Here is a 15,745-nt window from a genome sequence, read left to right as displayed (position 1 = left end):
TGCTGTGTCTTATTGTCATTTGCTGCAGTTTCTGGAATGGCTAAATTTCCACATGCAGTTTTGAAACAATCTGCTTATACCTTGCCTTTTTAATTCTTACTATGTATTGTTCACACTACACAATAAATTTTCTTGCAAGAAAAAATCAATACACTAAAGCATTCAAGGTCAAATCAATCTCATTACTACAATAACACTATAAGCTGAATGTGGTTTTTTGGTTCATCAATAAATGAGACCATGTTTCAATACTTGAAACACAATACTTGACAAATGTCAAAAAGGTGTAGCCGAGAAGAATCATTTGATAGTGAAAGAGATAAATCACCCATACAGAAAATGTGTCATTTCTGACAAATATCTTGTGTTTACAATTTAACTAGAAAATTGATTTTATCGTGGAAGCTGATGAAAAAAAAATGTTTTCAGAAAATTAAGCAAGGCCACTGTCTTTCTTATTAAACTATAAATATCTTGTAGAAATTAAATGATGAAATGACAAGAAGAAAAACACAGGGACGGTCATTTAGAATGCCATTTATGTCATTGACTTTTCAAGAATCTAATACAAATGCATACACATACATTTCACCACCTAAAACCACATATAACCACTACTGCAATAAACATCACCATACGATTAGAAAAAGTATCAGAAGTGGGCTTTCAAGCTTGGGAAGGGGTCATGAAGAACCACAGGCTCACATGCTCACAAACTAGCTCAAACACATTCAGAAAGAGCATTCAGTATGTACACACACTCAAACACACACACATGCTCCCACACACACACACATACACACAGAGCTTATATAATACAGCATTAAAGAGAAGAGTGGCTGTAAAAAAGGCATGTGGAGGGAGGGAGTGTGTTACAGTATACAGTATGTAAGGGGAAAGGGTAACAGCCAAAGTGTACATAAAACACATTTTTTACAGTTAAGCCAACTTTACTTAATATAAATATTCTTCATCCAAAAGTCAGTGCAGTGCCTTCTGCTCAGGCTTCACCTGGTCCTCATGCCCGGTCCACTTTACACCCAGTCTGTGCTAGACCTGGTCCACAAACTACTGTTTCCACTTTACACACAAATCTTTTTACATCAGTTTTGTCTCTGATCTCCCATTTTTCTCTATGGTTTGTGTGTTTGTATGTTTTGTAATTTTTTTTGCCACCCAGTACCTCAAAAGTCCAGCTGTGAAGTACAAGAGTTTGTAAGTTTGTTTTTCTACCTATTGGCCAATAGAAAAAAAAAAAAATCAACAAATTTACAAGTGTCCGTTTTATTCTTATCTCCTGAAATCCCTTTTTTTTTTCTTAAAAAAAAAAGTTCACAGATGGAGCAGCTCTACTGGATTCCCCTGAAGAGACACATCGCAAAGACCATGGCAAAAAGCTGCAGGAAAAAAAAGACAAATAAATTATAAGTACACAAAGACACAAATTGCTTTTACAAAATTATGACACCGGACACTAGAGCAGCAGTGTACTACTCCCACTCTATTGTGGATAATATGTCATTGCTTTGACAAAATGTACATTCAGTGACCACATTTTTCACATATGATAAATTGCCTTCTCAAAAAAAATTACAAAACAAATGACTTTAAAATTAGTTCTGTTGCATCTGCATCTAAAAAGAAATAAAAAAAATGCTGATGGGTCAATACAACATTGAATGCCTCATTTAATTCCAGGATGACCTCTATGAAAGACTTGTAGAGCATAAGGTGGGGACTAGCACTACCTCACATCTGTATCTGTAGCCATACATGTATGTATAGTGAATATATACACATTTGTTTTGTATTGCATTACTGGAAATAATTTAGATTAAGAAAATAAAGCAATATACAGCATATTGGATAGAATTTCTGTCTCACATAATGTGAGATAACACAGTGCAGTAGAGGTTCCTTTCTTCTGTCTTCCTGCAGGTCTCACCACTAGGTGGAGATCTTGCCATACAAAAAGCTTTCAAATAACACTAGACATATGAGGGCAAATATCTTTAGCTTACTGCAGAAATCCCCATTTCTGAAATGAACATCCAAATTACTGGAGAGGCAGAGGAAAAACAGCACATGTGATGATTTGACTAAAATGAAAAACCTTCATACCTCAATGGTCAGCACCACAATGGCGAGTGCTCCAGCCACATAGATGTACAGTTCAAAGTAGTCAACTACTGCAGAGTAGCAGCCCTGTGGAAACACAAAGACGCGGAGCTCAGCAGAGAATCAATGGGCTATAAACTTGCAGATTTACAGAGACAATTAAAGTAACATCACAGCTTTAACTGACTGAGGCTTTGAACAAAGGCCTGGCTGAATGAGTGGGAAGCAGAGCCTCTAGCCTCACTGTCTTTTAATGAGGGTTCTTTGTGTGAATGAACAGACAGAGACACACATTGTGGATATTTCTCATTGTTCTAGTGGCTTGAAACCAACAGGTGGAGAGTGCGGTAAAACCTCGTCCTATCAGCTTTCACCCGTAATTACATTTCACTAGGCTTTCTTTACACTCTTGGAGCTAGGGACGTGGGCGTGGGCGTGCACATGCGTAACTGTCTAGCACAGCTAATTTTCACATATTCATATGCTTATTATTCTCTATTTTTGCACACATGTATGCTCCACAAAAAAATTTACCCACATGTACACAAAAACATGGGCACGCATGCTCCGATGCATACATACACTGGTGTCTCCACACTCTACCACATAGTAAGATGGTCTCCCATGACACTCAAAACATAAAAAAGCACTAATCAGCCATGGAGGTGTCAGCTAGTCCCTGAATGTCATCCCTCAACTGTCTCCAGCTCTAATTAAGCCTGGAGGTGGTTTGGAAGGAGGGAGAGAGAGAGAGGAAGAGAGGTTGACACAGTAGATGTCAGAAGTTACCTTATTATTGCGGTACATCATACTGCCTGATAAGCACTGCTCCTGGCTGATATAGGCCACATCCCCGGTCTGACTGGCACGCTGGCAGCAGGCTTCTGGCACCATATGATTTTGGTTGATCAGCCTGAACAGGCTGTCCTTAAAATCCTCTGGGCTGTTCACCCCACAGCAGTCAAACTGAAGGGAGGAGAGGAGAGAATAGGAGAAGAGACCCTTATTACAGAGTGCCTATTTGTGCACTGGCCTGTGTTCCACCGTGTGAGTACAACAATCCAGCATGAAGATTGACCTAAATGTCTGGGATTTTATCTATAAAATATATCCCCCGGACGCCAGGCTGCAAACTGGACTTGATGAGTTGGTAAAAGCTACGGTATTTGAGCTCTTTGCCATGTGTGCTGTGGCCTTACTGTAGTCATGATGGCATTCCATGTGGAGGTGAAGACGTCAGTGTTGTTGTAGCCCTGATAATGTCTCTTCAGCTCCTTGGTGAAGTACTCTCTGGTCAGCTAAAGCAGCAGCCAGAAAGAGCACAGGTTAGCATTGCCACAAAGATAATATCTGTTTTTTTTCAATCAAAGAACATAGCTGGACAGAAAAGGCTGGGCATCTGCACCGATTATACACATCAAAGTCTGTTTACAGGTCTTGGAGAGTACTACTGCATATGTGAAAAAAATGTATGAAGCCAAGTTGGATAATGTAAATGCCAGGTTTTGGAAAGAGAATAAAAAAGAGGACTGTTCTACTGCATCAGCTCTTTTTTAAAATGGTCCATCGTCAGTCTGACAATGTTATCAGAATACAGTTCTGTGGAGTACTCTTAAAGTTGCTGAAGTTAATAGGTATGATGCCTAAATAAAAAAGATTATGATTTTAATCAGAAACTATGTGGTCCAAGAATAAGTTGTATGAATTCAAGCAAGCAACAAACGCCAGACTTTAGCACTTTGATGCTCAGTGCTATAGACACATCTTAGTATTAAATCTGACACCCAGCCCTACTGAGCACCGGTGATCAAAGGTGGAGAGAATACAGAGGCAACTTACATGTTCCCGGAATATGAAGGCCAGGATGGCAGCAGCCAGCTCTGCTAAGAAGATGAGGAGGATGAGCATGAAGAACTGCAATGAAACAAAAAAAGAAAAAGGGCAAAGAATGAGAGATAGAGTAGGAAAAGGTGGATGAGTATCAGAAAAAGTGCATGTCAGTCACTAAAAATCACATTCTGGCTGTGCCCACTTCACTCAGCATTAACTATGCATGAAGCTTGAGGCATGAAGGCAAATAGAGGGGCATTTTGCTCTTTAGGCTTTCTGTTTCAAGCATGACAGTCCAAAAAACTGACAGACAGAATAATCAACACACATGCACACAAACAAGATCAGTAACAGAACTACATTTCAAATTTGTCAGCCCGACTCACCAAGAGGAGCAGGCACTTGTTTTCACGGATAGCTCCACAGCAGCCGAGAAAGCCCAGAAGAAAGAGCATGCCTCCCATGCCCAGGATGATGTAGACGCCGGTGAATAACAAGGGGTTGGCTGCTACAATTTCCCTGAACCCTGTGGGGTCCACCAGTACCCACACTCCCACTCCCAGGAGGAAAGAGCCCCCTAGCTGATGAGGAAAAGGGAAAGAAGACACTAGTTAGACAGAAGAGAAATTGGCTGCATTTTAAAAATTAATGGGAACTCAGAGGATAGCTCAGTGTCCCTAGTGGCATGCAAAGCATTCAACAAGATGTCATATAATGGAAAATAAATTTGTGCTTTTTCAAAGGACAACGTGCTGGTAATGCAAATCTCCGAATGGTTGGGGTGAGAGTTGAGGGAGAGATAAAAGGCTGGGTATCTACAGAGCCACAATGCCTTGGTGTGGTGGATGGGTGGAGATATGTACTTCAGCTAACCCCCCTTATGTGCTAAAGAAATGCATAGCACTGCAGTCTCCATCCTCTCCCATCCTCCCTTTCAGTAAAACCCTATCTGCAGCCACTGTGGGGTGACTCATGTGATTAAGAAAAGAAGGTATTGAGGTTGGGGGCGGGGGGGTCTGAGCCACACACACTTCTACCACAATCCCCTTCTTCCTGTCAAAGGGAAAGAGACCTGCAAATGAAAACCACATCAGCTTGGAGGCAGAGGCTGTGGTATGAGGAAAGGAGGTAGCCATTTTGAAAGCTCATTGGGCTTGAACAATGCTGTTACGGTACATGAGAGTGAAATTGCCATAGAAAGACAAAAAAAGAATGGCAGTGAAAAACAGTGGTTGTTATTGGATAATGCTAACAGCCAAGTTCACTCTTTGCTCTGGTGGTTGCATTATTACCCCAGCCTTTGAACAACCACATCTGAGTAGAGTCCCTAAATGGTTTGGTTGCGCTTAATAAAGCAGGAAAAGAGACAAACCTTCTTTCTCTGACCCTCCCCCCCTTTACAGGCTCAGACTAACAGGATTACCCTTGATTGTCTGATCAAGACTGATAAACTCAGGTGCCAGTCACAAACTCCACATGGCAGTGTGCCTCAGATGTGTGTCAGCACACTAAAATCTAATCAAAAGAGAATTTGATAGAATCAAGATTGCCTCCATCTAATGAAATGCAAATGTGGCTCCATTAGTCAATCGCGCAGGGGGCAGCCAGAAGCCCATCTTAAATTGTTAGATTGACACCAACTTCAGAGTTAGTTAAATTAAGTGTCTTTGAGAGAGAGATGAAAAATACTTACAAAGATGAGGAAATTGAAGACAAACATGAGGTACTTGATGCAGCTGAGACAGTCCCCCTCCATGGTTGTCCCCCGTGCTGAAGCCTCTCCCTGCCCCTAAGAGAAAACAACATAAAATGTGCCACTTAATGAATCCTGCTAAATGCTCACAGTATTCCCATTTTCCCGCACTCTGGATAGGCATTTAGATGAAACTGCCTAGAACATAATACTCTGCAAAAACCTGCTCACATTTTTAATGAGTTCTGCCAGTCAAACATACAATACACACACACACACACACACACACACACACACACACACACACACACACACATAGTGGCCTGTCAGTTCATTTGGTCCAATTTCAGCAGAAAATCCTTGTATTATCTCCTCAGGCGCACTGTACCAGCCATAGTTTCTCAGCAATCCCTAAGTAAGTACAAGTTTGGGCCACACAATGTCAACTCAGTGTGACACAACTCATCCTACCACACACCGTGACAACTTATGTAATCTTAAAATGCGCTTTCATAGTCAGATAGCCTGATTCCCTATCAGCATTTCCTGTCTCTGAACAGATGGGGTCTCCAGGTTCAGTGTGACTCGAGGGGCTGTCTATCTCAGAACATTTTAAGGATATGAGTCCTGACTAGAGCTCCATGTGCATGAACTGGCAATGTATGGCCTTTACTATGGAGCTTCTTCTTCTTAATGTAATGAGAGGCAAGAGCCCTGTGCTCCCATCAGGCCGCCCTCTATCTGACATAAACACACTTTCCCTGATGAAGGCCCACCCTAGAAGCACTCCTGGTTAATGAAGAACGCCTCTCCTGCATTAGGAGACAACATATCCATGACCCTGTACACCTATATATATCTGATGCACCACAAAGCCTTCATTGAGGCACTTGTTTAACCTACCAAGCTGCAAATGAACAAGATTTTCCCCTCGGGGGGGTTAGGAATTGTCTAAGGATTCATCTCTACACATTCTGCAAAAACTGAAGTGGAAACAATCTGTGGGGCAGCTATAATTGCAGTCTCGGTGAAAGAAGAAAATTAATTATTTGGCAGAAATGAACCGGCACTCTTTGCTTTGTAGTTGTGATTATTAATTTGCTCTCCCATAGTGATAGCCAGAGTAGAGGATGGGTAACAAGCGGATTAAAGAGTGATTTCTCTGAGGAATTATAAATAGGTTTACACAACTAGGCAACTACACACTGCCACCTCCAAATTGAAAAAAAAAAGAAAAGTTAAAATGCCCTCCTTTCACTTCTTTTGTCTGTACTTTGCAGCACGTCCATCAGCTGTAATCTCATAATCTTTAGGCAGTCTTTCCACTGCCTGATGTGCTGTCAGATGACTCCTCTGGGTCATCTTTCTGCTTCTCTGAGGCAGCGGTGAAGTCTGGGTTATGATCGACGTCAGCTTTGATTCCTGTCTGTCTTTGAAGGGGCTCTGCAGTCACTCAAATGGGATTTAGCCTTGACCCTTTCACCCTTACTGCACACAATCGACTCAGAAATTCACATTTTCAGGTGAAATAAACCATAGCCTCACCAAACCACTGTCTTAAACAAGCGCTGTTTGGCTGGTCATTGCATATTTTATACAGAAAGAAGACAACTGTGCCAGTAAGAAAGCCATAACCTATATCTTTTCCTGGTCTGCTCTACTTTTATTTTTGTATGCTTTAACTGGTTTATTTTTCATTCTGCTCTTAATTTCAGTGTTTTTTTCTCTTTTTTTTCATCTCACTGTGGGCTTGTTTAAGTTACCGTGACAATAAAATTGAACAATACTAAAGATGTGAAGGCAGTCTTTGTCTGCTGTGGGAGCGAGTTAACATGAAATGAGAACATTTCCTCCCCTCACCAGCCTGAGGGCTTATTATTTTTTCCTCTCCTCCTTTCCTCCCTAGACCCAGGGAAATTGATTTAGAGCTATGGTTAAACACCTCCTCTAAATCATAATGATATGCTTAGGTATTGATCACCCTCCTAGTGGTACTCTGAGAGCAACCAACAGCCTCATTGCCCAAGATGGGTTTTAATTAACCCCTCCCTTTCCTAAGCCCCAATGAAAGGCCTAATGAGGGCAGAGGAGGTCTTAATTGAGATTTGCATACATTACAGTCTCACAGAGAAGCATCAGAAAGGACCCTTTCTCATCACTCCCGCTCTCCAGTGTTAGTCCTGGGCCCCTATGAAGAGTGCAAACTGTATTTATTGCAGCAGGGGATGAGGAGGTGGAACGAAGGAGGGGGAGGAAGGGGAGGAAGGGGGTCGGCTGGAAAAATTCTCAGGGTGCAGCTCACATCTCATTCTCCAAACAAAATGTCTGATTTCTCTTCCAGCTTCACCCTTTTGCTCTTCGCTCCCATCTCAGGGTCAAGCTGACTATCAGATCTGGAGCCAATTTTCTTTTATGCATTAAAATGCATTGGATGCTTAAGAATGAAGTGGACTACTCGGACCTAGCCAAGCTCCAAATAAAAAGCCTATGGTGCAAACAGGCATCGTATAAATCAAACTGCCACAGAGACCCCAGAGAAAGTGCAGAGTAAACAAACTGGTCTTTCCCATGACTCCCATGGGATCGCAGGTCCTCATAGATCACAGCCCAGTTGCAGAGATCAGACCACTAAGTCTCTCTGAATATTCTGCAGAGTACATTATGTAGACAAGGGAAATGTGGTTCACACCCCCAGGAGCTGCAGCCTTACAACAACATCAACAAATTACTACCAGATTAAAGGCAGATCCTCCTCAGGTGAGCTGCTTTGCTAAGCTAGCAGTGTGCCAAGATAAGGAGCTGTGTGGCACTGTGTTTGTATAGACAAAACAAAAAAACATTCATTATAAACAAACATGACAAACATAGCAGGGAATACTGCACCCCTATCACTGCAGACAATGTGTTTGTTGGCAGGAAATACTGTATGTATGTCCTCAATCTGACAATCTAAGTGGCAGTCTTTGCCCTGAGGTATCCAGTAAATGCCAGCTCTATCTATGTGTGCAGCGACTCCTGTTACTGACATCATGAAATGTGACACAATCCCATTGTTTACTTTTAGCAAAGACTGATCCACAGCCCATTTTGGGCTGCGTAGCCCAGTATGGTTGAGTTTGATAGTGGATAAATGAGAAATGATCCTAAATCAACTTCACAGTGCCGACAGAAGCCAGAGCCCTGTAATGAGGGCAAACCCATCTGACCTACATTTTTCTCAGTATAAGAATGAGGAATTCTGAAACATTGCTACAGGGCTTTCTTTCATGCTTCAGTCAGAAAACCAGCGGTCTGTTTGGCCAACATCTACACGATCAACTGTGATGGTCATGTCAACTCACTGTAATTAAAAGATAAGGAAGACATAGACCCACATAGAGAATGCTCCATATATAAATAGCACACCCTTGGGTGGTTCTCCTTGAAGTTGACACTTTAGGAACGATTAATGAAGTGAGTCCATATTCCCCTGCTCCACTAGCCAACGCCCCGGACAAATCGAACAGCACGACAAGGACACTGTGTCTGCTCCTCGCCAAACTGTCACCACCCTCCTCGCCCCCATAACTAGCCAGTTCACTTAATCTTGAGCATGAGCCTGCATAGCAAATAATCATTAATACTGAAACCGTGTTGAGATTATAAGGGTTGGAACTTGACCCCCTTTAAATGTCATTGACCCTCTAAATGATCACCTGTAACTGAACCCCAGGGAAAGTGCAAATCATCCTCCCGACTCCCTGATGCAGCTGGAGCAGGTGTGGTTTTTCCATCCACTGTATGCCACTCTAAAGCTCTCTCTGGAGCACACTAATACCCTCTGACAATGACACTAAGGGACCACACACATGCCGCATCACCCTTTATCTCAATTAAAAACCCATTTTCATATTTCTCCATGACTTCCTAAATCAGCCGCAGCAAGTAAACACCCCAAAATCCGAATAAAGACAGGCTCCTCTGGCAGTGAGCAAGGCTCCCCTGAGGCACACCATGTCCCTTAATGAACCTCCAATTAGGAGAGAATGAGCCCAGGGCTGTGCTGTCACACTGAGGAGCTTTGAAGTGTACTGAATGCTAAACAGCTATAGCACTGTATGCTGTTTTAGAGGGCATACAGCTTGCAGACAACAGGGAACAACCACAGAGAGAAAGTCTATGAAAAGGAGCTCAAAGGCAACCTAGCTCACAGTGTGTGTGGGTGTAGCGCACACAGAGAGCAGAGCATCCAAACTCGGCCGGGGTAGGAAGTTCAGGAAACTGCAAGGCTTGCTGCAAAGGTCCTAACGCTTGTTGGATGCTCAGGTGGAGACAAACAAATACTCTGCCCTCAGGCAAGCTTAGCTTAATGAGTTTTCAGAGTGCATATAAAGAATTGGTGAACATTATCAGCACCCAAACACTACAGGCATTGCTAGTTCACCACAAAAAAGCGGACAGTCACTGATGAATTCACTCTGCCTTGCAAAGCCATTTATCATTTCAGCCCATTGTTCCAATACGTGCTGTGAATCTAAAGCAGTTCTTATCTAAGCCTGTGAGTGGCGCTCTTCTGACCCATTCACTTGAGATGAGATTGTGTGAATCCCCAAGGGCAGAAGTCCTCTGACCAGGCAGCTGACACACTCCTGAACAACAGGCTGATTAACTAGAGAAGACTCCCAGAATGAACAAATGCACAGTCAGAAACACACTGACCATGTGTTGTAAACAGCACTGCAGGCCACATTCTTGACATCCCAACTGGGCACACATCCAGCTGTTGGTTCAGTGCTAACAGTTGCTCATACTCCTACAGTGAAATTGATTCTCCAGCTCTTTAGATAAGAAAGATTGAAGGGGGAAGGGCATTGATAGCTTCTTGGTTAACTCAAGCAGAGAACATGTGATTGAGATGACCAGATTTTTGGCTTCTATTGAACACACACAGTGTGTGTGTGTGTGTGTGTGTGTGTGTGTATGTGTGTGTGTGTGTGTGTGTGTGTGTGTGTGTGTGTGTGTGTGTGTGTGTCTGTGATCCTCACTCTCTCAAAGCAGAGATTCTCACTTAATTGTGTCGGCACCTCTATTTGGCTGAGTGAAGATACAAACTGGCTGTGTGGTGCTGGATCAATACCAGGCCCAGGCACATGGTCAATGATGCATTGATCCCCTGGAGTTCCTAGCTCTTAGTCCGCTGGTTGTCTGGTAGTGAGGGCATGTGGTAGCAGTGCACAATGAACACATAAACACTTCTTCACTGCTGCCTGTTAGGACTCAGCGCGGGCTTTTCCCACGGGGTGCTTTGGAGGATGACACATTGCCGTTGGGGCTTTCCACAAAAATGAGTTACAACTCAATTCAAAACTAAATGCTCAATAATTACTGTGACGACAACAGCGGGGAATTATATCCCAGCACTTCTACTAGTTCTGCCTTCTTTCCTTATTCTTTCTTTAGTGGGTTTTTCTGCAAGTTCCCGCAATCTTAGCCAAAATCCTCTTGATATGTCAGAGTCATGAGGAGTGGAGTCAATATCAGCTCCTTGTTTGACAAAAACAAGAGGTCTGAAAAAAACCCAATCAATAATCTGACCAACTCTGCTTTGACCAGTTTTTGACCCTCAGGCAAGAGACAATTAAAATGTTGGTCAAGTTCTCTGTGGATCTTGTTTTAAATGCTGTTCAAGTCGAGGCTGCTGTCTTTGTCAAATCTCCATATAAAGAGAGTTTACATCACAGATGGCCACGGCACAAGTAAACAAAGGGAGATTTAAGGAAAGACAACACTTTCAGCCTCAGGGGACTAAACACAAAAGGACACTTAGGAGCATAAACATGCACGGGAACAGAAAATACACACACACAGACACACAGACACATAGAGACACACACACACACACATACACACACACAAGGACTCTTACATCACTGAAGAACAGAAAAATGGAGCAGATGATCAAAAAAGTTTTTCTTAGGGCTCAAATATAAAATTTAGCAAAACCCAATGTGGTTGTTTTTAGTATAGGTTGGAACCTTTCCAGCCTTCCAATAAGGACGCTGGTCTCCATGGCAACCCGGCAACCCGGATATGGGGTGAGAGTGGCCTTTGTCTGCAAGAGCAGTGTTTGGCATCTCCACTTAGCACTAGTTCCTGTTAGAAAACAAAGGGGAGCAGGGCCAAGCACTTTACGACAGGGGGACAGCTTGGCATGCCATTTGTCTAATGAGCGATCACTCACACCCTGTTGCAAGGCCATATGTTAGTTTGAATACAGCAAGTTCCCCCGTGTAGAGGGCCCAAAAGCTGTTTTACCACTTACTGATGATTCAGTGCAGTGCACACACGCACATACACATCTGAACCTTCAGAACTACAGTTCAACGAAAGGAAAAAGAAAAACAGCAAAAAACAGCAGTGTAACCTACTTTGTGTTACAGGCCGGGCTTTCAAGCGCAATGCAAAGATCAAAACAAAGCCTTGAGGATAAAGCGTGTGAATGTTTGTGTTTTTGTGGGAGCCTCAGACGAAAGAGATACCCACGTATATTGGAGGCCCCACTGCAAATAACAACTTCATATAAAAACAACCAAAAGTGTGTTAATGCCTTTGCATGAACAGTATAGCAGAAAATTCATGTTTTTTTTACTGCACCTTGTAATTTGCTGCAGCGGAAGCACCTTGTACTGTATGTGGTTATTAATGTAACTCTGTGATTATGAGACTGCGTGTGAGAACTGGGCTGAGGTCATGATTGCTTAAAGTATTTATCACAGAACTTAAAGGATAATTTGGGTTTATTACAGCTTGAGTGTCATTTATATTTAACAAAACAATCTCACCACAAGTTTTATGTAGCTTTATGAAGCATTTCTGGATCTTTCAGTCACACAGTCTTACTCAGCAGATGGAATTTGTCCAGTTGCGATTGTGGAGATTTCCATTTCCTTCTGATTAGATTGTTTTGCCAACTCCTGTGTCTAAGACTGACCTTCATTCTAAACTTTGAAGCCAATGGGGACAAGAAGTGGGCAAACTCAATCTGCTGAGGAAGATTAAATTGATCAAAAGCTCCAGAACAGCCACTCGATTGCCCTTGTGGTAAGACTGATTTGTCCACTGCTGTTTACATTGTCAAGAATGAACTTTCACTCTCAAACATTTACAACGATTATGATAATAATGTGTATAATTCTTTTAAAACAATTGCTGAGATCTGGGAGCATGGCAGCATTTCTTCAAGTTAGTATGATGGAGCAACAAACATCCAAAATTCATTCAAAACCAGAATTATCCTTGAAGACAATATTTGCAAAACTGAAAATGGCTGAATATTCTGGTTCTAATCTTTCATGGCACTTGCACATGTAACATACACATTTAAATGTCTGGTTGGCTGCTTTTGTGGTTACGTGCTATGACTGATTACAGCTGATGTGTCTGGGTCTAAATTCCCCTTTAACCTCTCAATCTATACATGTCTGCTGCTCGGCCGTGCCTGGAATACTAATGTTACAAATGCCAATGCAAATCAGAGGCTAACAAAGACCAGTGCCGGCCTGCTGTGATGGTAAAGGAACAAAAGCACTTGTCTCCCTGTTTGCAGGACCAGCTTCACGCTCTGGCTCTCGCCAGCGCCGTGGCTCCTGTCGACGGTAACAATGGCTTTGCGCCTGTACTGTCAGCATCTTACTGAAAAGAGTCTGTCAACAAGCTCTCGTTGCTGCTTCTCTTGCTGATTTATCAAGAGTCTGCTGGAGTGGAATCACTGCTAGATTTAGTGAAAATCATTCAAGGCAACACCCCACACATTACACATGCAGAGGGAAAATGAAGGGCAAAAATATGTTTCACACAGGAATATGTGCTGAGGATAAAAGGTTTTTTTTTTTTTTTGCTTCACTTGTAGATAAAATATTAACATACCATGTGTATCTGCTTGTGCCTCGTCTTTGTTCAGATGAAGCTGGTGACTTCTCCCTGTTTTCTCTCCTCTCCTGTTTTCATGGGCTGTTGGACAGAAGCACAAGGGAAGAAGAAGCAGAGGTCAGGACTGAGCTAATGAAATGAATAAACAGTGAGGCACCGGTGAGGAGAAAGAAAAGTGGCACATTTATCTTGGCGTGCGAAATTCATTTAAGTAGAATAAGACTGTGAGCTTAAAAAACACAGAAAATAAAATTCTAGGACATTTAAAATCACCCAGTTTGCATTCATTATGTATGAAGCACTCGCTCCCAGCAGTGAGCTAATCTAAGACTGCAACAGTGTTTTATCTGTGTGAATATTTCACTTCTCAGCTGGAAGGCAAAATTAACAAGGATAGATTTTTTTTTAAGTACCATCTTTAATAATAGTTGAGGCCTGTGTTCTGGGCAGGTGAGATTTTAATTGTTAAAAAAAAAAAAGTTTTAGAATTTGTGAAACTTCTCACTAAGTTAATTATCATTTATTAGAAGACCCCACACTCCAGTCTCCTCATACAGCTTCTGACGTGACCTTCATGAGCATCTAAACTCATGCATTATTCACTGGAAGTAAGAATACCTTGCTTTCTTAACACACGTTACTGGCTTGTATGGTACATCACCACCCAAGTGTGTCTAATGAGCATAAATGCTTTAAACTTTTCCCTGTTTCTAAACTGCTTTGCCACAAGTGTCTCCCAGCTGAAAATAACGATACAGCGACGAGAGCCAATTAAACTGCTGGTATTCCAGCCTCTATGTGCAAAAATAGTCAGCAGCACAGTTTTGACTGACAATACTTTGGAGCCTGTTTCAAAGCACTGGCACTGACAACTACAGCATCAAATATGGCGAGAGCTGCCTACGGAGGCATGAATAGCATGCAGCTCTTGCCACATTAGATGGTGAAATACGGGCAGGGTATTCTCATTCTGACAGGGGCTGAGGATGGAGAATATCCCAGGAGTATTCTGGCTGATAGAGCCAGCCACATCTTCCCGCCGACACACCATATTGCCAGCAGACATCAGATTCACCAGGACGCAGAACCCAACTGACAGTGGCAGCCACACACCCTGACACATACGGCGTGCACCACTCTGATTACATCTAGAAAAGGCAATCAAAGTCTGGGTGAGGAAACGGAAAAATCTGAGAAGTGGAGAGATGCTCTGGAACGATACACTTCCTTATCACAGAGCCCTGAATTTAGACACTACAAAGCACATGCTCAGGGAATCAATAACATCTCCACAGTGGCTACACATGCGTGAGAATGCCAAAGGATGTGCAACTCGCTGAAGGAGTCATTTACAAAATATTCACCATATGGCTTAGCAAACATATCCCTGAGCGATACAACACTGTCATCCTTTTTCATTCTGTGTCAGTCTATTACAACAGCAGCAGATAGGTACATAATCATCATCATGTCTGTAATCTAGTGCTGAGCAGCAGAGTGGTTAAATTATATCCTGAAGCCTGTTGCAGAGGTACTCTCTCCTGAACTGCTGTTTAGAGAGCTATTAGCTGGTGGAGAGCAACAGTGCTGAGGGTCTGCATTATTTTTCGGTTTCCATGGAACCCTTTTCACGGGAAGGTGGAGCACCAATGGGATTGCAGAGCCTCATTGAATCAGTTATGGGGGTGAGAAGAGAGATCGGCTCAGACGGCTGAGAAGGCACAACAATAGGATGAACCCTCGAGGGAGACTAGAAAGGCCAGGCCGCTGAGGGTCCAACAAAGCGGGGAACGACTCAACACTAGAGAAAAGGTTTCATCTACATCCACTCAATGGCTTGCCTTTTAAATAAATCTCTCTCGCCAACTTGTCATTGACATTTAAGCTCATGCGCACTGTAGGCAATTTAAACATCAAGGCAGCCACTAATTGATTAGCCTCTGCTGATATTTCAGGCTCTGACAATGTTATTGCATCACCAACATCTATCCTGTGTGCAAGACAGTAACACATTATAAATTATGCCCTTCTATTTACAGTATGGACTATACTCATCTCCCATAGTAAAATTCACAACAGAGTTAGCAGAGGAAACTGTAGTAACCACAAAGAAACAAGAGGTATTAAAGGTGGCAATCAGTACACTACAATAGAAGTGCCTGTTGGATGATCCAACAGTGTCTCAATTCCTCTTCC

The 15,745-nt window shown here is 42.5% G+C and overlaps 1 protein-coding gene across 1 annotated transcript in view; it reads right to left on the bottom strand.

Moving 5' to 3' along the window:
* Positions 1 to 521: 521 nt before the first annotated feature.
* The window catches only part of tspan18b (tetraspanin 18b), a 32,739-nt gene continuing 17,515 nt past the window's right edge, over positions 522 to 15,745 (bottom strand). The window contains exons 2-9 of the mRNA XM_018666441.2: positions 13,547 to 13,630; positions 5,642 to 5,737; positions 4,335 to 4,529; positions 3,958 to 4,032; positions 3,318 to 3,416; positions 2,908 to 3,084; positions 2,122 to 2,205; positions 522 to 1,397 (exon numbers count right to left, since the gene is read on the bottom strand). Coding sequence (XP_018521957.1) covers positions 1,350 to 1,397; positions 2,122 to 2,205; positions 2,908 to 3,084; positions 3,318 to 3,416; positions 3,958 to 4,032; positions 4,335 to 4,529; positions 5,642 to 5,737; positions 13,547 to 13,549 — 777 coding nt within the window. The 5' untranslated portion in view covers positions 13,550 to 13,630 and the 3' untranslated portion in view covers positions 522 to 1,349. The remainder of the gene's footprint in view (positions 1,398 to 2,121; positions 2,206 to 2,907; positions 3,085 to 3,317; positions 3,417 to 3,957; positions 4,033 to 4,334; positions 4,530 to 5,641; positions 5,738 to 13,546; positions 13,631 to 15,745) is intronic.

The sequence above is a fragment of the Lates calcarifer genome, linkage group LG10 (genome assembly GCF_001640805.2).
Source record: "Lates calcarifer isolate ASB-BC8 linkage group LG10, TLL_Latcal_v3, whole genome shotgun sequence".
NCBI classification, from domain to species: domain Eukaryota; kingdom Metazoa; phylum Chordata; class Actinopteri; family Centropomidae; genus Lates; species Lates calcarifer.
This window is presented reverse-complemented; position numbering and strand designations above follow the sequence as displayed.